The 27,327-nt window shown below is 39.6% G+C and overlaps 1 protein-coding gene across 1 annotated transcript in view; it reads right to left on the bottom strand.

The window, feature by feature from the left end:
* Positions 1-1,331: 1,331 nt before the first annotated feature.
* LOC139320596 (uncharacterized) overlaps positions 1,332-27,327 on the bottom strand; it is a 46,200-nt gene continuing 20,204 nt past the window's right edge. Inside the window, exons 2-4 of the mRNA XM_070948982.1 lie at positions 17,180-18,926; positions 15,530-15,636; positions 1,332-1,475 (exon numbers count right to left, since the gene is read on the bottom strand). Of these exons, the coding sequence (XP_070805083.1) occupies positions 1,332-1,475; positions 15,530-15,636; positions 17,180-18,926 (1,998 nt within the window). The remainder of the gene's footprint in view (positions 1,476-15,529; positions 15,637-17,179; positions 18,927-27,327) is intronic.

The raw sequence follows: 27,327 nt of genomic DNA, 5'->3' as shown, positions 1-27,327 counted from the left end.
CAGCTATGGTTATAGCTATATACATAAATAACAACTATAATGTATTATGGAACATAAAGTAAAAGTTCATAATAGGATACTCAAAAGAAAATAGAATGAAGGGGGAAACAGTGTTTCTGCATAAAGAATCATTTGGAAAAAGAAAAATTCAGCTCTGATTATTTTTAAATATTGCTGCACAAGCTGCAGCAATGAGTCACACCAGATGGGAGGTTATTGCAATCCTAATTAAAGAAAGCATACAGTACTTTTGTTTTAAAGCTCTGCAACAACCTTATTGGCCATAAACATTATGTTAATGTGCCATTTGATGAGAAGAAACACTTCAGTAAGAAATCTATATAGATGAAAAATAAAAGAAATGATTTAGCCGGAAATTGCAATTAACATGGCCCAATTCTAATTTGCAGAAAAATCTGTTAGCACATGTTGAGTTACCTTCTGCATTATTTAAGAGAACTGATACCTACAATTTCCATAGCTCTTTTTAATATTTATTTGGGTTTGTATTTTAAGCATTTATGTATTATGTTTTTCTCCTTTAGTGTTTAAAATAAATTATATCTATTTGCAATGTTTTAGAACATAGTCAGACTGTAAGGTCTTGCCTCTCCAATCTTCCCAAGAAAGCAGGACTCTTGAAACTGCAGTGGTTCCAAAAGGAGCTTTCATTGGAAGGTTTATGATAACAAGAGATCTAGGCAAGAACTGAAGCTTCTCATTTAAAACCAGCTATTTAAAGCAATGCTAACCAAACTCCTCCCACACTACATCATTGCAGGGAAACAGAAACAGAGACTTCATATAGAGATTAACACAGTAATTCAGGAAACAGAAACTGGAAAGAGAAACAGAAACTTCATATACAGACCACTCCAGTGGTGGGTTGCTACCAGTTCGCCCTGGATCAGACGAACTGGTAGTGGCAGCGTTGGGAGACTCCGCCCACCCACCCAGACTGCACATGTGCAGAAGTATTGCACACACACACAAGTGCGTGTGAGCCCATGAGCGAACTGGTAGCGAAGAGTTTTGAAACCGCCCCTGGACGACTCCATTCCTCCCCCCTCCTTCCTCCCACCAAAATGCCAGCATCTCTGTAGAAATATCTGGGACCTGACACAGACATATGCATTAAGTCAGAACAGAGCAGTAATATAAGACCATACTGATCTGTCAATCAAGTTAAACAAGGGTATTTATTAAGAGACCTTTATCCAGTGACAGAGAAAGGAGTGAAAATGGGACCTAATTTGCCATACTGCTTTTCCTTGAGGAGTTCTGCCCATCCCACCAGGTCAATTGGGGTGGGCATGTTCCAAATTCCTTCCTTAAATATTGCCATCTAGCCAATCTACGTAGTGTGCCTTTTCAATAGAGTCCTCTGCCCTTTGGAAAGCTTCTCCCAGTGCCCCTGACAATCCAACAAGCCCATCCTTTTGGCTTTCTGAAAGTTCTTGTAGATCCAGCTCTTCCTGCAATGTAAGGTATACCGACCAGGGTGCTATTCAGCAGGTTCTGGAGAACCGGTAGCAGAAATTTTGAGTAATTCAGAGAACTGGCAAATACCACCTCTGACTGGCTCCAGAGTGGGGAGGGAATGGGGATGTTGCAGTATCTTTCCCCTTGGAGTAGGGAGGGAATGGAGATTTTGCAGTATCCTTCTACTGCCACGCCCACCAAGCCACGCCCACAGAACCAGTAGTAAAAAAATTTGAATTCCACCACTGATACTGACACTGGAGCTCAGAAGAATTGACTGTTGATGCTTGGTGATGTGTTGTTTTGTAGGGTTCTGGGAGTTATTACAATTATTTGCTGGTTGTAAACTACTCAGGATTATTGGACATAAAATGGCCTGCTATATAAATCAAAGAAATAAGTAAATTCTTGGTTTTGTCTTGAGAAGGAGAAAGGAGGGTATGTCTGATATGATGGTTAAAATTTTCTTTTTGTTCCTTCTTTTAAACTTCAAATGCTCTTCTCAGCATTTCCTTGTGGTTTTTTTCAGCTGAACTTCCTCAAAGGCTTAGTGAGGGATGTAATACAATGTCAGGAAGCTGTAAAGAAAGTTTTGTGTTGTTGCTCAGGAGACACGCTCTCAGAATTTTGTGAAACTGACAAGGTGTGATACAATATAGTTTCGTTCTCCCAACTTTCAAATTTTTTTTTTTAAAAAACTAGGACATTTACTGAGCTTTTTTTCTGGTTCTTTTTCTCCTTCATGGATACATAAAGCAAAAAATAAATATTTCAAATTGTATTGTCCGTTTCTGTTTTCTATTCATATTGAAACTTGCTCTTTTTTCATTTTTGTGAATTATTTTAATATTCCTAGTAATATAAATTATTGTTAAATAGAATATTATTCTAATTTCAATGTACAATTATAATACAATTATAATAGGGTTCAAAAAAAATATAAGACAGGGTCTAATTTTCGGGGAAACACGGTATTAAAGTTCCATAATTAATTTCAATTCCCTGGCCACATATTGATGCAAGATATAACCAGAAATATGTTTCAAAAATACAGTTTTAGGATTATGTATAAAATCTTTTATATTTAGGCAGTAAGGTTTAATATCTGAAATTCAAGTGTATTTGAATTGCCATGGTAAATTTTTCATATATTTCAGTAGTTGTCAATCATTGCTAGAGGTATTACGTAAAAAATGCTAGCAAATAAAAAAAATCTATTCATATAATTATGTAAAAAAAAACTAGTCAGGATTTTGCAGTTTTAGAGAGCAGTAATTAAAATGAATGTTCTTCAGCGTCTCTTCTTTCACTCAGCCATTATTTCCACAGGCAAGCATTCAGAGTAGTTGTTTGATATTATTAGGACAGAATTTTTTTTTTAAAGGAGTTCCTGTTAACCAAGCAAAACTGGGACTAGCAATTCCATTGCTAAGCACTGTGGTTACTAAGCAAAATATAAGCATATGACAATACTGGACTTACATTGCTTCCACTTCAAGAAAATCACAATGGTCATTAAGCAATATATCTTGAAGTGGTTCGGGAATAACGAGAGGCACAACCAAGCAAGTGACAACAGCTCTTTAATTTACAGTGAGACTTCAGCAAAAACTCAGAGGCTGCAGCCCTCCTTATATACAATCCAGGAGGGACTGTCAGCCAATCAGAAACATAGGCAGGTTTGAAACTCCCGCTTAAAAGTATCAATACATAACACCCCTCCCTTCCCAGAAGGCACTAACATTCAAATATTTACATAAGTACACACAAAATCTCGCAGGTGCCCAGGCCGAGTTCTCGTCCTAGTTGACCTGCGCAGTTCAGTGTTTGGTGGGGCGTCGAGCTGGTCGGAGGGACTTTCTGTCTCTCCCGGCTCTGCCAATGGAACCTCCTGGATTTTGTCCGGGGCGTGGTTATCCCCGGTTGGGAGTGGCGACTCGCTGGGGCAGCGCTGGAACCAGGGCTTGTCAGCTAAGTATTCTCGCAAACCCGGGCTTGAGTTAGCTGTTTTGGGAAAGTTGTTATAGTTAGGCTCGGAGATGTCTAAATTGATGTTTGCTTCGCCGACTACCCTTTTTCTCAGTTGATCTATGTGGCGCTTCCAGAGTCTGTCTACCCCTACGTCTACCGTATAAGATTTCGGGCCTGTTATGCCCACTATGGTTCCTGCAACCCATAGAGGTCCGCTGGCATAGTTGCGAGCGAACACCGGGGACCCAACCTGAAACTGTCTTAGTCCAGAGGTCTCTCCCTTGAAATTTTCGTGCGAGTAGTTAGGGTGAAGCCTATCTAACACGCACCGAAGCTTCCTGCCCATGAGGAGCTCTGCTGGGCTTCTCCCTGTGGCTGTGCATGGTGTGGCATGCTGGACAGCTAAGAATTGATCTATCCTAGCCTGCCAGTCCCCGTTATCTAGTCTGGATAGGGCCTCTTTGGCCGTTCTTACAAAACGTTCGGCCAATCCGTTAGAAGCCGGGTGGAACGGGGCCGATAGGGCATGGCGGATGCCCAGTCCGGCCAAGTAACCCTCGAACAGGGTTGCTGTGAATTGAGGGCCGTTGTCAGATACTAGAGTATCCAGTAGGCCATGTGTGGCAAATAGCTTGCGAAGGGCTTTAATGACTGCCTCGGCTGTGGTAGAGGGCATTAGAATTATTTCGAGCCATTTCGAAAAGGCATCAACTACAATTAAAAATGTTTGCCCATGGAAGGGGCCAGCGAAATCAATATGGATCCTCCCCCATGGCCCTTTTGGTTTCTCCCACTCTCGGATGGGCGCTACCGGGGGATCGGGGCGAGACTCCTGGCAGGGTCTGCACTTTCCCACCCACTCGGAGATAACTTGGTCCATGTTGGGCCACCAAACATAACTGCGGGCTAAACTTTTCATTCTGACAATGCCTGGATGCCCTTCGTGCAGCAATTCTAAGACCCTTGTTCGTAGTTTCGTTGGCACTACCACCCTGTCACCCCACAACAAACAACCACCTTGCGTAAACAGTTCGTTTCATTTGTTTACAAAACCTTGGTAGTCCCCCCCCCATCCACCTTGACCGGCCACCCTTTAAGCACACACCCCATCACAGTGCGAATGATCGGGTCCCTGGATGAGGCTTTTGCCAGTTCGGCAGAGGAAATAGGTCCCAAAGTTAATGAGTCCAGTAGAAGGACGGAGGCCTCTGGTGTTGGATTGGTCAGTAAGTCAGGTAGGGGGCAGCGGCTGAGGGCATCCGCGTGACCCAGGGTTCGTCCGGGTCGATGTACAAGCTGATATGAATAGGCCGAAAGAAAAATAGCCCATCTAGTCAAACGTGGGGAAAGAGCAGCGGGGGTGGGCCTGTCGCCTGCCAAAAGTCCTAGCAAAGGCCGGTGATCAGTCACAAGTTTGAATTGCCGGCCATAGAGGTATTCGTGGAACTTTTTAACCCCCGCAATTGCAGCCAGAGCCTCTCTGTCCAATTGACTATAGTTCCGCTCTGCGCTTGACAGAGTGCGAGAGTAAAACGCAATGGGCGCCTCTAGGCCGTTCGGCAGTCTATGGCCTAGGATGGTACCAACTCCTACGGGGGAGGCGTCACAAACCAATACAAGCGGTAGCGCCGCGTTGTATTGGATTAGGAAACTGTCTTCCGATAGAAATCTCTTTACTGCCTCAAAAGCGGCTGCTTGTGGTTTCCCCCAGACCCATGGTACATTCTTTCCCAATAGCTTGTGTAGGGGATCTGCGACGGTAGCCTTGTCTTTCAGGAACATTGAGTAAAAATTGAGCAGTCCAAGGAAGACTTGGAGCTCTGCTTTGGTCTTGGGGGCAGGTGCGCTCTTAATAGCTCTCACCTTGCTTTCGGTAGGATGGATGCCTGTGCCGTCCACCCTATACCCCAAAAATTCAACGGAGGGGACTGCTATCATACACTTGTTTTTTTTTTAATTTGAGTCCCGCTTCCCTGAATCTGAACAGGACGTTTCTAACTCTGTCCCCTAGTTGTTGTTCGTCCTGAGCGCTGACTAGGATGTCATCGAAATATGGCACCACCCCAGGAAGCCCTTGCAACAGGCGCTCCATGGTGATTTGAAATAGGCCGGGTGCGACGCTCACCCCGAACTGGAACCTGGTGCATTTAAATGCACCCCTATGGGTTACTATTGTCTGTGCCTCAGCCGTGGCATCGTCGACAGGAAGTTGTTGATAGGCCTGGGCCAGGTCTAGTTTGGCGAAAATTTTTCCGGGCCCCAGGGAGTGTAGTAGATGATGCACGATCGGCACCAGATAGGCGCTCGGCTGCAAAGCCTTGTTGATCGTGCACTTGTAGTCGGCGCAAATTCTAATTGAGCCGTCCGACTTAACTGGGGTCACTATGGGGGTTTCCCATTTTGCGTGGTCAACGGGAACCAAGATCCCTTGTTTAATTAATTTGTCCAGTTCCGCATCGATTTTTGGTTTCAATGCAAAGGGCACCCGTCTCGCCTTGAGTCTTATTTGGGCTACGTTGGGATCTAGGTTAAGAGAGATAGGGGTCCCCACATACTTGCCCAACGTGTCCCCGAAAACATCCTGGAACTCGGTCAGGAGACTGTCTTTTAACGATGACTTGAGCATCTGGTGGACGCCGGTGAAACCCATGCCGAGGGCTCGGAACCACCCCATGACAAGAAGGCTGGGAAGCTGCTTCGTGACGATGGTCAGTGGCAGGTCTCTTTCGTAGTCTCCGTAGGTGACTCGGAACATGCCCACGCCCTCGAGGGGGACTCGGTTCCCCTGGTAGTCTAGGATGCACAGTCTCTGTTTGGAGAGCTGGTCCTTCCGGAACAACGGCAGGAGGGTCTTTAGGGTCGCCCATGACATTATGGAGAGAGCTGATCCAGTGTCGATCTCCATTGAGCATGGCTTGCCGTTGATTTCGACCACCGTGCTGACTTTGTCCTCGATTTCCGCGCTGGCCTGGTCTATGTGAATGCTGCGGCCATCTCGAGGTTCAAATTCGCGCCGTTTTTTCGCGCTGCCTTCTCTCGTTGGTTGTTTCTGGCGCGTTGATTCTGGTTGGCTGCGGCGCTCACATGGTTGGTGTTTTCTGGGCAGAATGGCTCTACAGACTCGCGCCAAGTGCCCTTTTTTCTCGCAACGCCTGCAGATAGCCTCCCTGTATTTGCAGGACAGTCTATCATGGTGCCCTCCACAGCTGGGGCAGCTTCGCCGCGGGCTGCCTGTGTCTTTTCTCTGGTGCTCCGTTCGGAAGACGTCCTCATCCGACTCGGACTCCGAGCTGGATCCAGCGTCTTCTCTGTGCACCGGGGCAGACTTGGGGTTGTCTTTGCTGGTCAGCGGACGCTGCAGCGTTTCTGCGGCTTTTGTGGAGGCTTCATGAGCCCTGGCCTCGTCCAGGGCTCCAGCAAGCATCAAATCAGGCTTAGCGAGCAGGCGCCGTTGCAGCCTAATGTCCCGAACACCACAGATAAGTTGCTCAAGCAACGCATCGTCCAAGTCTCTATAGTCGCAATGGGTTGCGGCTTTTCTCAGGCTGGCCATGTATGTGCTGACCGGTTCTCCCTCTCGCTGAACGCGCTGTCTGAGTTGGTATCGTTGCACGAACTTGGAGGGCACGGGAGCATAGTGAGCCCAGAGCGTGGCCATCAGGGTGTCCCAGGAGACGGTCTGGACCGGTGTTGGCTCACACAGTGACTCTGCCATCTCGAACACGTCCGGTCCGCAGTGGCTTAGGAAGAGGGCCCTCTTCCGATTAGCGGAGAGCCCTTGCATGTCGCTGGCTTCGAGCGAGCATTCGAACCTCGTTAGGTATGAGACCCATTTTTCGCGGGTCGGATCAAAAGGCTTGGGCGGAACGTAGGCAGACATGTTCAGTATGCCTCCTGTAGTTCGCCTCGTCGCCTAGCTGAAGCTCGGGGTCTCACTGGTTCGCTTCTTGTGACCTCTATCCCACCCTCGTCGCCAATGAAGTGGTTCGGGAATAACGAGAGGCACAACCAAGCAAGTGACAACAGCTCTTTAATTTACAGTGAGACTTCAGCAAAAACTCAGAGGCTGCAGCCCTCCTTATATACAATCCAGGAGGGACTGTCAGCCAATCAGAAACATAGGCAGGTTTGAAACTCCCGCTTAAAAGTATCAATACATAACATATCTCATGGCCATTACTTAAGATTTCACTTTTGCATTCTTGACTAATTCTGATTGTTGGAACCCAGTTGTCAAGCATGTGATTAGCAATCATATAACCATGGATCTTGTGATAATGGTAAATGCACCCCAGTTACTAAGGACCTGAATGTTACTAAGTTACTAAGTTACTAAGGTCACTTCACTGCAGGATAATATGGCTGTAAACAGGGCCGGATTTAGATGAAAAGAGGCCTTAGGCTATTCCACTTATGAGGTCCTTTCACCTATAGTGAAAGTGTAATTTTAATTTTGCTAACAATTTGAATGTAGGCCCCTCTTGATCTTGAGGCCCTAGGCTGAAGCCTAGTTAGCCTATAGGAAAATCCGGCCCTGGCTGTAAATGAGAAGATTGGTCACAAAATTATTTTTTTCAACTGGTGTTAACTTTGAACTTTGTTATTAAGTAAGGAATTTGGTAAGTGACAACTACCCGCACAGAAAAACTCGGTTGCACATCTCCTGATGAGTTCTTTCAGCAGTTTTAAGAATAGCTGTCAGACAAATTCTGGCAGAGTCAGGAAGAGGAGTCAAGCAGGGAATTAATTTAGAATTAATTAATTCAATCCCCCCCTTGAATGGAATTGAATCCTTCACACGTGGACCTGGGTTGTTCACCCCTGATGGTATCTTTTAAAACATAAAAAGTAGAGCTTTGTTTTAAGGCATTATATTCTCACAGAATTCCTCTACTGTAATCCTGAAGAAAATTGCACAACACTGCAATTTTGAAGTGGGGTACAGATATAGACATAAAAGAAACAAGGATGATTTGCAAGAAATGTTATAGGAATGATGTTAATGATAGCTAGGTTTACTGTAGCTACAATTCTTTTGCCTATCTCATGCCTTCATTTCATTTACTATTTCTTGTTTTTCTGGTGCTCTGTGTAATGCTGCTTACTCCTATATATATATATATGTACAGTACTAATGGTTTGGACCAGAGTAGGGTAAAATTAATTCCTTTTTGTGCAGTGTTTCTTATTATATACAGCAGAAGAAGATATTCCACACAACTATGATTGGAAGGGGAATTATTAATTCTCTCCTGCTCAATACGTTAATCTCGCCTACATAGATGCTTTAAGGGTAATTCTTCTTTCCATCTTTCCTAGGAGTAATCCTTTAAAACATCAGGCATTGTTATAAGTGACATTTTAAGCTGGTTAGAACTTTCAGCCTATTGATCGTTATCTAGCAGGTGTCCAGAGTTAAATCTGTTGTGTTAGTCTTAATAAGCAGAGGGATTTAACAGAAAAAGAATTTTATTTTGCACCAACACCAAAGTCTGCCAAAAGTAAAATAAGCACATTCATGACTCCAATTTCATCTAATCACCCAGGAATATCTTGTTACACCCATAACTGAAGGAAAACACATTGACAACAGATGGGACACTAAAGAAAAATGATGGATGGTTACCCTGTGGTGACAAAAAATAAAATAAAGTAGCACTGGGGAATATGGCAAGTGCACACTTGCTTGCTGAGTATATAACTATAAATGTCAACTGCCCACTTCTATGGTAGAACATTTATAAACTTAAACAGCACTGATACCAATATAAATATCAAAGAATCCATTTCCTGTTTTTCGATTCTGAAAACAGCCTGTGCTTCCAATTATTTAACAGACACATTCATGGTGAATGATTCAGTCAAATTATTTTCAAGTACACTACTAATGAGTTTATCTCTATCTACATTCATGTTGGCTGATATGCTCCAATAATTTTCATCTGCACTAGCAATGTTGATTTTTTTTTCTCAATTTCTTCATACTTCTAATGCATCTGTTGGAAATATTTGGCCCTGTTGATCTTATTAAACTGCAAATCCTTTTCCCACAGCCAATATACTGCCCATTACAATTCAAGATGCTTGCAGCTCTATAAAGACCTACATTGCAGGAGATTTAGTTATTTGAGGAATTGCCTATCTCCTGTAGTTTCTACCCAGTAAAAGCCAACAAAAGTGAGTGTGCTCCAACTGCCCTTGATCAAATAGTGTCACCTTTCACAACACAGGAAGCACACTTTCTCTTTCGTAGCACCTGTGCTACAGACAGATTGAGCCAGGGGGAGAAGTCAAATGGGGAATAAGTCTGGAATCCCTAAGTGGGCACAAGAGGGTGAAGTCTCACTCCCCTTGAATATCATTGAACCTTATTTAATCTTACCCAGGTGCAAACCACCAATTTGAGAAGATTCCTCCCTAGAGGCTTGAGCAATAAAGCAAGTAGTTGAACTCTTCATATGTGGATCTAATTGTTCACACCTAACTCCTGTCTCTGCGATCCAGAGAGCTTCCACCATGATGACATTCCAGAATCCTGGAAAGACTGGTTGTTCTCCAAGGTCTTGGGGTAACATCAATGAAACAATTCTTGTTAAAGGTCTTGATATATGTTGCATATGTGTTGATGTTATTCATTGAGATTTCCATTTTGTTATTTCCTTACAGATGAGATGTGCCATACTGGGTAATAGTGATATAGTACATAAAATTGAAATTCGTTGTACAAAAAAATAAAATAACATTCCAGCAATACATTTGAAATAGTTTTCAATTTCATGGAATCAATTTTAAAGATTGAAACTACATTGGCTACTTTCCAAACTTGTGACATTGCAGTCAGTTTTAGATAAAATATTTTTAAAAGAAAAATGAACCACATTGGAACTATTTAAGAATTCTGAAATGGAATCATTCTGTAACCAATGGCTTGTAAAAACCTTTGCCCAGTCATAAATGCAAAATATTATCTAGGTCACCTGTAGAAATATGCATTGTCAGTATTGTAGAGTACTCTGGTGTGGTCTGATTAATAACATAGACTAGGACTAGAGAGACCCTGGTTCAGGTTGATGTTCAGCTATGGAAAGTTGCTGGGAGAGTTTGGACCATTCATTCTGTGTCACATCCATGACACAGGATTATTGTGTCATGGAAGTGACACAGGATTATTTTTCTAGAGATTAAACAAAGGAAATTCTCTATATAAACCAGCTTGCGTTTCTGATTTAAAAGATGGAATATAAATCTAACAAATAATTAAAGCTTATTTTCAAAGAAAAATTACAGAAATATAATTTAAAATAATAGATACTATTGTCTTTCATGATATTAGCATGCATACTAAAGTCCAAACTGGTAAAAAAAAAAATTACACTAGATCCATGATGGCGAACCTATGGCACACATGCCAGAGGTGGCACACAAAGCCCTCTCTGCTGGCACACATGCCCTCGCCTCAGGTCAGATCTCCATGTCGTTTCTTTCGTGAGCTTCTGTTTCCCTGCAAATGACAAAACAGAAGGTCCTGAAAGAAAAAGATCTTACGTCTTGCTGTGCTGCCAGTGTTGGGATGCCCCACTTCCCGCCGGCCAGCTAGTCTTTGGGTCTCTGCTACACGTGTGTGGATGTCCATGGATTCAGGTACGCATATCTGCGCATGTCCACACATGCATTCAATCATGCATGCGTACCTTTCAGTTTGGGCATGCGAGGGGTGCAGTTTGGGCACTCGGTGTCTAAAAGGTTCGCCATCACTGCACTAGGTCTTAAACAAAAGACCATATAAATCTTCACTATATCACCTCCATATCTTTCTATCCTTGCTAGCCTTCACTGTTTTCCCATGATCATTAGCCAATTGATATATTGCTTTTTGTTCTTATATACCTCTCTCTGAGGATCACATTAGCTCCATGCAATCAGTTTTATCTATTGTCTCTTTCCTCTCTATTATTTAATTTTCTTTGATATTTTAATTTAGTGGTATAATTGAATTTTGTTTTATAATATAGCACAAGGGGGATTCTGATGGCATTTCTTCTTAGATATTTCACACAAATAGATACAGGGAAAGCTTCTGTGGCAGAGGTGGTATTCAGCAGATTCTGACCAGTTCTGGAGAACCGATAGCGGAAATTTTGAGTAGTTTGGAGAACCGGTAAATACCATCTCTGACTGGCCCCGCCCCCATCTATTCTCTGTCTCCTGAGTTTCAGCTGATGGGAAGGAAATGGGGATTTGCAGTAACCTTCCCCTGCCACACCCAACAAGCCATGCCATGCCACACCCACCAAGCCACACCCACAGAACTGATAGTAAAATTTTTGAAACCCACCACTGTTCTGTGGCAAGAAAAGGATCTTGAATTATTTTTCTGGATAAACTGAGGCAGTCTTTGAAACATGAGAGTTTTAATCTACCAGATTTTCATGGGCTTTCTAAAATCGTTATATTCATTGGAATATATATTTCTTACATTATTATCCTACAAGGGCTTGTCTACAGATCCAGTGTGTATCTTCTTTAAAATCCTGTCAAATTAGTTAGATACATGTTGACTATTGCATGTTGACTATTGAAATTTTGAGAACTGTGAGATGTATTTGGTATTACCAAAGAAGTACAGTAGCTAATTTTGACTTGAATTCACATGAAAATGATGGAACAACTCTGGGTTGGCAAGGAAATGACAAAGCCGTATACTCTTCCCTGATTTATTAATGGATTCAAATATGAGCCTAGTTTTAATATATAAATAAAATAGTCTGTTCTATGCTAATAAAACTGATAGAGAAAATGCAAATGATCTGCATTTTCATTAGTAAGGAAAGTCAAGAGGGCATAATTGAAAAATTGAATTAAGATTAATAAAAATGGAATTAAGATTAAATACAAAGAAGTCCATTCTTGTGATAACTCATGCAGCAACCAATTTTAGAACTGACAATGAAGATTTTGAAGTGATGGATAAGTTTAACTATCAATAGTAAAGAAACAAAAGGTCAAGAAATATGAAATATTATGCAGAATTAAACTTGAAAATGTAGCAATGAAAGATCTGAAGGTGCAGAAAATAGATACATCACCCTGAAGTTCTTGCTACGTGATCCCCAAGAATCAATATCAACTTGATGGCACATAATCAGTCATGTGTATGTGGATTTGCCTATGCATTGTATTATCATTATGGTACTATTGCATTATCAGTATTTTTATTTTTGTTTGTGAAGAAACAAAAATGTTGCAATTTTCCATATGCTATGGTCATCACTATATGTATTATTCTTTGTAAGTTACAGTGGGCATTCTTTTGGGATATGGATAAGCAACTATTTAAAAAGTCATGTTATATATGATAACGGCAGCAAGACTAATATATTTTCAAAAGTGGGAAAATGTAATAATTATCCACAATAGGGGAATAGCTGGTAAATATGATGGAACTTGCAGAAATGGCTAAATATTATCTTTTTGCTTAGAAAAATATTATCTACATTGATGACTGACTGGAAGCCCCTTTTTGCATAAAACAGAAAAAATGTACTTTATTGTTTTGATTTTTAGAAAAAATCTAGATTATAGAAAACAGTGAGCTTCCTTTTGTAATCATGGAGTAAGAAATAATTTAGTAATTGAACTTGTATTTGCTGCATAAGAGATCAGAAGCTTCATATTTCTACTTTTTCTTTCTTTCTGCACTTTTGTATTTTTCTTTTTTTTCATTTTCTTTTTATTAGTTTGTGCTAGTTTTTTATATTCTTTTAATAAAATAGCATTGCTTGTAGGAATGCCACAATCAGCATTCTGTACTAAGTGGTATAACTAAATAGAAAGCATATTTGGAAATTTTGCACTTAGTTCATCCTCAAGGAAAAGTTTACAAAAAGAGAAAAAGATGTATGCTCACTCTGATTCAATGTTACCTCCAAATTCTAGGAAATATTGCTTGGTTTAATTCTTGGCTTGACTACTAATAGATATTTGTCAGGGCATTGATTAATCCCATGTTTGGCTCTGGGACAAATCACTCTGATTTAATTAGAGGATGGATCGAGGCCTCTCCAAGTTGCAATATTCTGAAAAGAAACGCGAAGAAAAGTTCTCTAATAAAACTCATTTATTTGTTATAAAGAAAATAAAACACCTCACTAACTAAGAAAAGTAATTGTTACATTTTGGCAAGCGAGGTCTCCTGCCGGTCCAGCCGGACCTCTGGCAAGAGAACAAAGGAAAGAGTGTGAAAGAATGTGGGTGGATGCACATGCGTAGTAGCTTTTGATAACAATTCTTGGCAAGGTACGGAAAGTCTGATTGTCCAGAAATAATGAGGTCAGCTGGTAAATAAAATAACGCAGTGACATTCCCCTTCTTTGCCAGTTGAATGAATATCAGTACATCATCAAATAAGGCACATCTTCTTACGCAGATACTCGTGTTGAGCTGCTGGAAGTGGTTTGTTGAGCATATCAGCAATTTGATCATGTGTAGATACATATTGCATTTTGACAAAACCTTTTTTCACTAAATGTTTTATGTTTTGATAACGGATGTCAATGTGTCTGGACCTAGAACCTGTAAAATGTGAGTCAGAAATATAAACCACCGATTCATTGTCTTCCATCACGGTGATCGGTCGGATCGGGTGTGTCCAGATATCTGTGACTAAAGCATCAAACCAAGTTAGAGAATTACATGCATCTGAAACACAAGCATATTCAGCTTCAGTAGATGAACAAGAAACAAAATTCTGTTTACGTACTTGCCAATAAACAGGACATCCATTTAAGAACATCATATAACCTGAAGTACTTTTGCGTGATTTCTTATCACTTGCCCAATCAGAATCTGCATAACAACATAATTCTGCATAATCGGTATGTGTTGGTTCTAACAATAACTTCATGTGTTTAGTGTATTTTAGGTATCTCAATAATTTCTTAATACATGTCCAATGAAACTGTTTTGCCTTACCTACGTGTCGAGATAAGAGATTAACACTAAGTGCAATGTCAGGTCTGGTCCAACTACTAATGTACAATAGTGACCCAATGACTGAACGATAAAGTGTTTGATCCTCGAACTCAGGACTTGCTTCTTGTGTCAAGTTGTGAAAATCTGTTTGCATGGGTGTCTTTGTTGTGTTAGCATCCTTCATGTTGCAATGATTCAAAATTTGTTCAATTTTATCTTCTTGTGAAAGACTAAACCCCTTCTGTGTTTTTTCAATCTGAACACCTAAATAAGTGCTAATGTGACCTAATGATTTCAATGTGAAGTATCTCTGCAAATCTTTGGCAAAAATCTCACTCATTTGCTTTTTGGACCAATATAAACAATATCATCAACATAAACAAGAACTATCTCATATGCATTGTTAGATCTTTTTGTGAACATGCACTCATCAGTTTCGGACTTAATAAAGCCCATTGAATTTAGTTTGTCAGTAAGACATAAATACCACATTAAACCAGATTGTTTCAGACCATAAAGACTTTTGTTTAGGAACCAGGTATCCCCTTCTTCCTGTCGGAATCCTGGAGGACTTCTCACGTAGATCTCTTCGTCTAGGTCTGCATGTAGATAAGCCGTGTCAACATCAAACTGGAAAACTTCTAAACCAAGGATAATTGCAGTTGCTAAAGCAATTTTTACACTCTCAGTTCTGACTGTCGGTGAGTAAGTATTTGTGTAGTCCTCAGGATAACGTTGAGCGAAACCCTGAGCTACAAGTCTGGCCTTGTACAGTGACTCACCATTTGGTTTCTTTTTGATTCTGTAGACCCATCGAGTGCCAATGATCTTTTTGTTTGCTGGAGGTTTTGCAGGTGTAAACACTTTAAGTTTCTTTAGACTGTCCATTTCAACTGCATTGCTTCATACCATTTGTCTTGCTCTGAATCAGGGAGCTGCTTGATTTGTGTGAAATTATCAGGTGGAAGTGTAACATTGCAAATCAAAGGCAAGGGTGCTTTTGTCAGTTGCCAAGAATATCGTTGTGGAGGGATTCCTTTTGTGACCCTCTTGGAACATCTCGGGATAACAGTCCAGTCTTCTTCTGGTTCGTCCTTGTCCTCACTTTCGTCGCTAGCGTCAGCATCCGCAGCTTGCGAAGACGGAACATTGGGTTGAGAAGAACTGTTGGAATCTTGATCATCAATCTGCGTAGCATCAGCAGTATCATCTCTGGGAAAATAAACTCCAGGATCATTGGAATGAATCCTGGACCAGTCAATATCTTCTTCAAAATTAGCAGATTGGGAAATCACAATTGCATGTTTAGAGTCAATAAATCTGCTCCATTTTGAGTTATCATCAATACCCATAAATCTCAGTCTTTTTGCTGCTGGACTTCCTTTTCTTCTTTGAGCTAAGGGAATGTTCACCATAGCATATGAACCAAAAATATGAATTTTTTAAAGATCGGGCTTATAGCCATACAACATGAAGAAAGGAGTCTGATTTGTTACACTGCTCCAAGTATGGTTAACAATGTAATTTGCATATTTGATAGCTTCACCCCAGTATATCTGACCAAGGTTGGCGTCTTCTAGGAGACAATGCATCATGGTTTGCAGTATCCCTTGTCTTCGTTCTACGACTCCATTCTGAGCCGGTGTGTAAGGGGCCAAAGTCTGATGAATAATTCCATTCTTACGCATCCAATCCTGGAAACGCTGAGACATGAATTCGGCACCATGATCACTCTGGATTCTGGCGATGCGAACTTGGTGTTGGGTAGAAACAAGGGTTGCAAAGTCTTTAAAGATCTGAGTCTCTGATTTTTCTTTCATAGGATATACATATCCATATCTAGAGTAATTATCAACAATTGTTAGAAAATATTTTCTACCGCCAAATGATGGCGGGAAAGGACCAACTATGTCAGTGTGAACCAAATCAAAAATGCGTGTTGACAGGCGCGTAGCGCGTTTGGGAATTGCTGCTGCTTTGGATTTGGCCTTTTTGCATACAGCACAATCCAAAAACACCCTACACCCCTTTAGATCCAAACCTTTTGCGAACTCTGGCATCTTCCTAAGAACACGGAAACTGGCATGCCCCAATCTTCTATGCCATTTATGGATACACCTGGAATGCAAAGGTTTACCTGTTAGTGAATTCTCAACATTAGCAGTTTTATGAAGAACCTCAGGCTTGCTCTGAGCAACCTGTTTACCAACTCTCTTTTTGTTGGCTTTTGGACCCTTTGGAACAGCAACAGGATCTCTCTCTGGAGCATCTCTCTCTGGGCCTGTGCTCTCCCTTTTTGGAGTTTGTATACTTGCCTGTGTTTGTGTTTTAGGCTTTGGCTTTAAGTAATAAACACCATCAATTAATATGGTTCCAGCAACAATATCTCCATCTTTAACTATGTAACTTGCATTTTCAAGGTGGTGAATCTGGAATTTTAACATTCTAGACAAGTGACTCTGACTAAGCAAATTACTGGTTGCTGTTGGTATGTAATAAACATCAAGAATGAATGCATCGAGCTCTTCAACATAAACAGTTCCTTTTCCTTTGACCTGACAAAGATGATTTGAAAAAGAATAAAGTTCACGTAGTTCTGGTTCTGGCTCGTGCATTTCTGTGAAAAGTTCCTTTCTGTAGGTAACATGCAATGCTGCACCACTGTCCAAAGTCCACAGGAGTCGTCTGTCGTACTCTGGTTGAGGTTGTGGATCATTGGTTAAAGTCAATGTGGCGAGTGGAGTTTGTGGATCACGCCGGGGACCACGACGACCTTGTCTTCCGCCTCTGCCTCTGGAGTCTGTTCCTCTTGGCTGGTACATGACGGGAGCTGGAACTCGTTGGGGACAATCCCGGGTGGCATGTCCCACACGATTGCAGGTGTAGCATCTTGGCATCCTTGGAGCATAGGTTCTTCCTCGGAAGGGGCGTCTAGCTGGAGCTCTTGATGCGAGTGGTCCTCTCAAGTGTGGCATGGCCAACATGAATGTCTCTTCTTCAATTAAAAGTCTACAGACATTGTCCACTGTGCATTGAGCAATTGGGACTTGGTTAATCTTTGTAACAGCATCTTTCCATTCATAATTCAAAGAGTTAATAATGATGCTGATCATTTGAATATCTTCAATGTTATGGCCTCTTTCTCTCAATTCTGTTCTGATTCCTTTCAGTTTGGTCAAATGCCCTCCAATTTGTTCACCGGGTTTCAATCTCGAACCGTGGAGTTCAGACATGAGTAAACATGAAGATTCAATTGAGACAGGCCTGTAGCAATTTTCCAATTCAGCCCAAATTTGGTGGGCTGTTGTGTTTGGTGGAAAGGTGACCTGCAGTTCAGTATCCATGGACATCAATAATGTTGTGCGAGCCCTTATCTCTAAATCTCTTATTGCAAAATCCCATGGTTGTGCAGGAAGGTTAAAAATCATGCAGTGAGTGCCTTCTCTAAGAAGCAATAGTGTAATCTCACTGACCCAGGCTTTATAATTATGTCCTGACATTTTTAGTTTTGACTCACCAGTTAGTGGAGAGACAGAAAATGCCTGGTAAGGAGCCTGCATTTGATATGCTGGCTGTGCTGGCAGAAATGCCTGTGGTATTTGCTGTGCCTGTTGTAGACCTAAAAATGGTCTTGGTTGTGCCATTGGAGGTAGGCCAGGAGGTGGCCCTATTTGCACTTGTGGCTGGGGCACATATGCAGGCATTTGTGCTTGAGCTGCAATATTGGCATGACCTGCTGGAGATGCAGTCATTTGCCTTTGCTGCATTAAGTTTGGTTGTGTTCCATCTAAAAAGACACCATCACCACCAGGGGGTGTTGGAGTTTGAGCCTGTGGAAACACTTGTGGCATTTCAGCTTCCTGTAGTAAATTACTTTTGCCAGCAGATGGTGCTGCACCTTTAGCTTCGGGCAGCTTTGCAGTTACAAGAAATGACTGCGTGGCAGGTTTATGTGTAACTTGATCAGGGAGACTTTCATGTGACGTATGCAGTGCTCTTTGCCTTAATTGGCCTGACACAGAATCCACCAGGGGGAGTGTCTTTGGCTCTGAGGAAGAAGACAATATGGCGCTTTTTGAAAATCTTAAGTCACGAGATTCTCCCTTATCTTGCTCAAGCATAGATATAGCCATTTTTGCCTGGAATAGCTCCTGTTCATAGAATTTTATACGGTCACGATAGGCTTTCATAGCCAGCTCATCCAGGATGAGCTTAGAGCTTCGAGGAGAATAATGAATTGTTTCTCTCTCTGCGTGGGAGTAATTTTGCTCGGCAGTTTGCTTTGGCCTTGCACCGAGTGTTACAAATTCAGAAGGTTCTGGGAGGACTTTTTGAGAGCATGCATATTCAGAAGAAGACGTCACTGACCTCAGTTCCAGTATGTTATCTTCAAAAACAATTTCTCTGTTATCTCCCTTCATTCCTTCTCCCACGGTTTCTTCTTGTTCCAGGCGTGTGGCTATAGTAAGGGGCTGGAAATCTGAAAACCTCCTTTCTGCCACCTTCTCAGCAAAATACATTTTGTATTTGTTTTTCTTCTGTTTCGGCATCTTAGCAAAGATAATTAGCGTACCTCAGTAGCTAAAAACTAATTTCCTATGCGCTCTTATCAGAAATAACAAAACAAGGAAAAAAGCCATAAATCAACCGTCCGAGAGCTACCAGATGTCAGGGCATTGATTAATCCCATGTTTGGCTTTGGGACAAATCACCCTGATTAAATAGAGGATGGATCGAGGCCTCTCCAAGTTGCAATATTCTGAAAAGCAACGCCAAGAAAAGTTCTCTAATAAAACTCATTTATTTGTTATAAAGAAAATAAAACACTTCACTAACTAAGAAAAGTAATTGTTACATTTTGGCAAGCGAGGTCTCCTGCCGGTCCAGCCGGACCTCTGGCAAGAGAACAAAGGAAAGAGTGTGAAAGAATGTGGGTGGATGCACATGCGTAGTAGCTTTTGATAACAATTCTTGGCAAGGTATGGAAAGTCTGATAGTCCAGAAATGATGAGCTCAGCTGGTAAATAAAATAACGCAGTGACAATATTATCAATTATAATAACAAAAACAACAACTTCCACAATATTTTCAATATTAAACCAAATGAAAACTGCATAATAGCTAGTTAATGAAACATTTTTGAATCATGACTATAGAGGTTTTTTCCTAAATAGCATGATTTCTTAGGTACATACTGAAGGTGCCTATCTCAGGTTAGCAGGAACAATAACTATTATAACTAATTTTCTTCCTTTACAACAGTAATAGTATTTTGTGAATGGTGTGGTGGCCTAGTTAGTGAAGATACCGCCCGTTCAGAAGATTGTGAGTTCAATCATGCCAAACAAATGGGCCTTATCTAACAAAATGAAATTCAATGCAGAGAAAAGTAAGGTTTCAGATTTAGGCAGATTGCTTTACTGCCATGCTACTCATCTTTTTTAAAGAGGTAGAGCAGCTTATAACAATTTGGAACATATTGCTATCCCCCCCTCCCAAAATGCAACATAAGACCAATATATATATATAATCAAGTGAAAGGTATAAAAGTCATCCTGCATTTAAATTATATTGTAATAAGAAATTCCAAAGATTTTACATATATCCTCCTAATCCATATTTTAACCAGATTTGCCTCCAACAGAAAACTGTGTACATGTGCAGATCTGTACATTGGGGAAACAAAACAACCACTTCATAAATGCATGGCACAACATAGGAAAACAAACCCATCAGGACTAGATTCACCAGTCCACCTACATTTAAAAGACAAGAGCCACTCTTTTGAAGACAGCAAAGTCCACATTTTGGACAGAGAGGACAGCTGGTTTGAAAAAGGGGTCAAACAGGCCATCTATGTCAAAGTTGAACAGTCAACAAAATTTAACAACAGAGAAGAAGGAATACAACATCATCTATCTCCAGTCTACAAAACAGTCCTTTCAACAGTTCCAAGAAGGTGTCAACCCACTTGCACCACTCAAGTGACCCTGATGACACAGATAAACTTCCAGGTGGCCTTAACAACTTGCTAAAAGAATGCAAATAACCAACTGAATGCAAGGAGTATAAATCCTTCCATTCTCCACCATCCAATCATAATATTTATTATATTATTATTATCAGAGCTGAAGAAGCTTCTTGGATGAGAAGTGAAACATCTTCAAAGGAAAAATCAGAAAATCCAGTTGCCTCTTGAAAAAACACTTTTGGGCCATGCTTAGTAGTATAACATGACAACCATGCTAGTTGTGCATAAGATTATGTAAAAGATGTATGTAAACATTTTCCCAAATCAAATCTTATGGTTCTACAACTCCCTCTATAAAGTCATTTGATCAGCACAGCAGATTATGTGCACTTTCTTCAGAAATAATGCAGTTTCCCATTTCCTAATTTTGTTGTGACCTTTACCAAATTGCCTTGACCATGCAGGTTTCTAATAAATGTACACATTAGCAATGCTGGAAGCATTGTTCTGCTTCTTTGCTTTCTAAATCATCTCACTGTTACTATAGTTACAATGGAGTAAGTACATTTAAAGTGTTTGCAGCACAATTTGACTAATGGATCTATCTGTCTTTCAGATCTATAACATAGCCTGGTCTTATCCTGGGGTGTTGGAGAAATTTATTTAGTTTACAGGATTGCAAGTCATAGTCTTGAGTGTATGTCACTATATTGCATGAGCACTCTAACTGATTGTAATTGTAGCAATGTAGACTCCTGATTGGCACCACTTCCCCTTGTTTTGCTAGTCTAGAATGAATGCAGCCTGTTTCTCAGAGCAACTTTAGAATTAACTCCCTGTGTTCCAAATGCCATCCTTTGGCTGGAGGCAGGCATGATTAAGCTAAGGTCTATCTCACCTCACCCAATCTGTGCCTAAAAGTAAAAGGTAACCTTAGAGCAACTTGCGGCGTCACGGCAGCGTCACGTGACATATGGGAACTTTTTTTTCCCTTCGATAAACTAGGTGTGATATATCCAGCCCGCAGGCCTGGAGTTTGACAGCCCTGCCTTAGAGGGTTAATTCCCCCCCATACACATTCTTCTAAGATACCTATCTGGATCAAAGTAGACTGAAACCAATTGTCCTCTTTCTTTTGCATTTTGTATCATCTTATATGTAACTCATCTTCTTTTCTTCTGCACACAAATTTAGATATCTCTTCCCTATTGTTTAAGTTGTGCATCAGCTGCCAAAACAAGTATTGTCTGAAACAAAAACACCAGTCTAAGAAAGTTATTTATCTTTATCACAGAAATTCTCCCCAGCAAAGTAGCTTCTCCCATCTTAACATATCTTTTTAACTTCCATATCTTAATATAATTATTTTAAAATAACATACAATTCATATTTGTCCTAGTGTTACCAAATATTTTACCTTAATCTCAGTCTTAAAATCCATTTGCTTCATCAATTTTGTTTGATCTTATATTTTCATATTTTTGTAACATTTCCATCTTCTGTTATTAATCATAAAGCTTGCTAATGCACCAAATTATTTTAATCTGCCCATTAATATTTCAATTCTCTAAAGTGTCTTCCAAAACCAACATCATCTGTAAAACATCTTAGCTTCTTTTTTAAATTTTTGTTCCCACAATATTCTCATTTTGTCTTATAATCCATTCAGTATTTCAAGAACCAAAATAAATAAAAGAGGGGGAAAATGGGCAGCAGTTTTTTCCTCTTTGTATTTCACATGATTTTGTGAATCTCAGTTAGTGCTTTCTGTGACATGTAAACTGATCGTTTCCATTTTTTAAAACTCTCTCCAAAATTCATATTTTCTCAAAACAGGAAAGCCCAGTTCAAACTGGCAGTGAGAACAATCAACCAATAGAACAGCTTGCCTTCGGAAGTTGTGGAGGCCTTCAACAAGAGATTGGACTGCCATTTGTCAGAAATAATGCAGGGTCTCCTGTTTAGACAGGGAGGTGTACTAGATGACCTACAAGGTCCCTCCCAACTCTGTGAATCTGTTAAAAAAAACTGTCAAAGGCCTGCTCTGCATCTAAGAAAATCAGTGTGGCTTATTTTTCATTATCTGTCCGAAATATTACAAAATGTCCAACACATTTGTAATGTTATTCTTGTAACATTATTGTCCCTAAAAACCCACAATGATCCTCATGAATAAATTTCTTATTAAAGTCTTGTTAAAGTCAAATCTTGTCCCTCTAATCCTCCTATAGGTATTAGTGCTATATCAGCCACTAACTCTCCCTCTAAGATAGAGTTTGTTGTGTTTTGTACAGGTTGCAAAAATTGTCAAAACATAATTTAAAAAATCCATCTAGTCCATGCACTTTTCCTACTTTAATTTTTCTTGCAGCCTCAAAAATTCCCCTTGTAATTCTTGGTAAATTTTGTTTCTTTAGTGTTAAATGCAGGAAACCAGCATTAGCTCAGGGTATACTCTTTACAGAATTAATCCATATTTCTCTCATTTAGATTTTCACTATTTTTTCTAAATCTTTATACAAGTTAGAATAATATTGATAAAATGTTTTTCGTATGTTTTCAGTTGAGTATTGATTGGGAATACCTGGCATATCCTTTGGAATGCAGATGATGCCATATTATAGAGTAAGAAATTAAATGATTTATTGCAAATGTCAGATTTTATGATGCAACAAGATATATGGATCAGAAAAGCAAGATATCATACAGCAAGGTAATTGTGTTTGACAGGGAAAACAGTGAAAAGTTATATGTAAATACAAAAAAACCTGGAATAAGTAGATGGATTTGTGTAACTTTGTAGAATGTTTCCGATGGAAAATGGATAGAGATATTTTAAGATATGCAAATGCTTGTATAGTGATAATAAGCTTAGGTGGTGTGTTTCAAGAAAGTGGTCATAAAAGCATGTTATATAAAAGTAAGAGTTAATTATTTCAGGTTCAATGCTGTTGGAGTAGTAAAGAGGGAACATCCAGAAAGAGGGAACATCCAGAAAGAAGAGATGAATCTATATGAAAAATATATGTTCAGGTTGTTTGGTCATGTATAGAGAAAAAATTAGTCACAAAGCATGTGAATAAAGATGAATAGGTTGAGATGAAGAAATCTGTGTTTGGATATGAGATCTTCAAAAAAGAGCAATTTAAAAAATAAAAGGAAATGTCTGAATCAATGTTTCAGCATGATGAAAGCAATGACAGAAATATATATGGATATAAAAAGTTGCTAATTCCGTATGTTCTATCTATTTCTATTGTTAACCTGCATATAGTTTCTGTTACATGCACTGACCTATTTTACGGGTATTTGTAAAATGTTGTTTTTCAGAATATTTTAATATGAAACTAAAGATTTTCAGACCTAGGTAGTGATATTGCTGGGATGTGATGATGATGTTAGAGATTCTTGGCATATTCTATCTACTGGATTACTTTACGTAGTAAAAATGTTCTGCCTATCATTTGTGAAAATTTATTTATTTATGGAATTTATTTAGTGTGAACTGATAAAAATGTTTATCCTCTCAATCACAATAAATTAACATTCTATTCTATAAATAAATATTCTATTCTATATATAAATAAATGAAATAGGAATAGAAGGGGAACTCATCAAATTTGCAGATGACACTAAGCTGATCATTGGCATCGTTCAGTCTCAAGAGACTATGGTATCATGCTCTGGAAAGACGTCCTAAAACAGCATCTAGTGTGACTAAAAAGGCCAATTCGAGAGTGGCAATCCCTTCCACACTTGAGGGCAGATACATTCTGTCCCCTGCTCATCACTAAGCTGATAGGAATAGCCAATATCTCAGATGATAGGCTCAAAATCCAGAAGGATCTCGACAGACTTGAACACTGGGCCCTCTCCAACAAAATGAAATTCAATATAGAAAAAAGTAGTTTTACGCATAGGCAAGAAAACCCAAAAGTACAGGTACAGATTAAGTGAAACCTGGCTCAACAGCAGTAACCGAGAGAAATCTTGGAACAATCATTTAAATGTGAGCCAATAGTGTGTGGCAGCAAAAGCCAATGCAATTCTAGGCTGCATTAACAGAGGTATAGAATCAAGATCATGTGAAGTACTAGTACCGCTTTACAAAGTCTTAGTAAGACCACATTTGGACTACTGCATCCGGTTTACACATTATAAAAAAGATGTTGAGACTCTGGAAAAAGTACAGAGAACAGCAACAAAGATGATTAGGGACTGGAGACTAAAACATATGCTGAATACTTGCAGGAATTAGATACAGATAGTCTAGTGAAAAGAAGAACCATGGGAGACATGACAGCAGTGTTCCAATATCTGAAGGGCTACCTCTTTTCCAAAGCACCAGAAGGCAAGACTAGAGACAACTGATGGAAACCAATCAAAGAGAAATCCAACCTAGAACTAATTGACAGTAAGAAGAATCAACCAGTGGAACAGCTTGCCTTCAGAAGTTGTAGGTGCTGCACCACTGGAGGCTTTTAAGAAGAGACTGGACAGCCATCTTTCTGAATTGGTATAGGTCTTCTGCTTCAGGGGTTGGACTAGAAACCTCAAGGTCCCTTCAACCTCTAATATTCTATTTGATTCTATTCAATTTTATTCTATTCCTAAAAATACCATAATAGTATATAATAAGTGTTCCATCTATAATAAACAGACTATCTTCAGGCCTATTGGTATCCATCTTAAAGTAGTACCTAGAAAAATATATTATTTAGTGAAATGTTGTTTCTAGTCAAAGGTGTATCCAGCTGGATGAACAAGACAGGTCATTGAGGTGATGAATTCTGTAATAATGTACCAAGTATAATGTGGTGCATCACTCAGCATGAAGTTTTTCTCAGAATTACTACAAGAAATGTTGATGAAAAAGAGCAGACTTGTGTAAATTCCTTTCACAAGTTGCCTTAGGTGTTACCACACATTCTGGGTTGCTTATAGCTTTCTCACTTTTCTTTCAAATTATTTTGGAGATCAATGTAAGCATCCCCCACCTATTCCCCCAGGATTCACAGCCATCAAGGTGAACGTAAACAAGTTGATTCTCTTTTTATTATACACATATCTAGAGGACTTCTCACTTTATGTTTCACTCAGTCTCTCTCTCTGACATTTCTATATTTCAACCATTTTTCAGTGCGTATATTCTAATTGTTTTTGCATTGCCGTCTCAAACAATGAAAGAAGAAAATCAAGAAGTTATGTCCCTATTGTTTTAATGTATTTTGTTTAACGGACAGAAAATACTACATTTTCATGGGGAGGGGGGGAGGGATCAGCAATCTGATTTTCTTTACCCTAATCTATCACTATAAGAAGTTTTGTTGCCTTTGTTTTAGCAATCCATATGCCATAAATAGGAAGGTGTTACATTAAAGATTGCAGAGATCTGTTTTGCTATTAGGTCTATAACAATTGAGTATAAACTTTTCCACCGAAAAAAAAATTCAAGGTGAGTTCACAGTTGCCAAATTGAAAGATCAGTCACTTAAGAACAAAATTGTAGTTCATGTCCTATCACATTTAATCTTTAATTTTCAAATTAAAAAAAAAATCTTAAAAAAAGAGAATTCTTATATAGCCAAGGATGAGAGAAATACTTTTTTCTCATCTTATTTCCAGTAGCTCCATTTCACATTTGGCCATCATGTATTTTCACTACACTAAGTAAAGTGCAAATGGAACAAATTGTATTTACTTTTGTGACTGAAGTGTACATAAACACCTGCCACTTCCTTTTTCATTCATTCATTCATGCATTTACAGCACAGTTCAAATTCAAATAATGTTATTAACCATCAGATAATATATATATATTTCAAGTCATATATTTTAAAAGTGTAGAATGTACACAAAATTAGTACATTCATAAGTAACTGCATATAATACCTATCCATATAAAAGGAATAATAAGGCAAAGCATCCATTTTATTATCAGTAGGATAATTCTGAAAACCACCTGTCAGCCTTCCAAGTAATGCACCCATAGAAAGCAGAACTCTGAGGCAGGCAGATTCCTCAAAGAACAATTTATTGGATACATCATATTGGCACAACTGGTGAAAGCCGACTCTGAAAGTTAAAAAAAGTTAAAGCTCCCCCTTTCCCCCAAGTCATTGGTCATGCTGTCAAGGTGCTGGCTGGTTGCTTGGTTACTTCACTTCTCCTCTGGCCAGCCACCTGTTAGAATGTTCTTAGTTCCCACAGGAAAACCTTTTTGTTTTGGCTACAAAGCCCCATCTACCTATTTCCCCGCTCCCTGTCCCTTCTTCTGCTTTGTGGCAACCCTGAAATCTCCAAGATGGCCTCAGCCAGGTTCACTTCAGGGTTGACACAACCTCTTTATTGCAACTTTCCACTATTTAATTCAAAACACTCCCTGTCTACAGTTCACCTATATACCTTACAGAAAAATTAGATGTTGCAAATATTTCTAACTTTTTATATCATGTAAACAATATTTCAGAATTACTTTCATGTTCTTTTTCACTCTTAATTTTCTCTCTTTTTCTTAAATGTCAGAATATTTTCTTCTGCAGTTTCTTCTAAAAGAAATTTTACATTGAACTGTGATGAATGGTTCATGACCTGGTCAGTTTATGATATTCCAGTCTAGCTCCACCATACATCATGAAAGGAAAGAATTTTCAACAATAAATAAATTTAACAAATAAAAATGCATACAGTTAAGTATAAGTACAGTGAAGTTTTCTGAGTTTGGATTATTCTCAAAGAATTCTTCATTTGAGCTCACTCTTAATATACAAATATAGAAGGGGAAGAAACTATTCAAGACAGAATGATATACTTAGTAGTAAAGGAGAAAGGGTGTAAGTATAAAAAGAAAAAAATGAGCTTAGAATGTATATGGAAAGAGAGAATGAAGATATATGAGATAGAGTACTATAAGAAAAATAAGGTTTTGCCTA

This window comes from Pituophis catenifer, unplaced genomic scaffold (genome assembly GCF_029215685.1).
Source record: "Pituophis catenifer annectens isolate HBS135680 unplaced genomic scaffold, rPitCat1.0.hap2 SCAF_8, whole genome shotgun sequence".
Taxonomy (NCBI): Eukaryota; Metazoa; Chordata; class Lepidosauria; order Squamata; family Colubridae; genus Pituophis; species Pituophis catenifer.
This window is presented reverse-complemented; position numbering and strand designations above follow the sequence as displayed.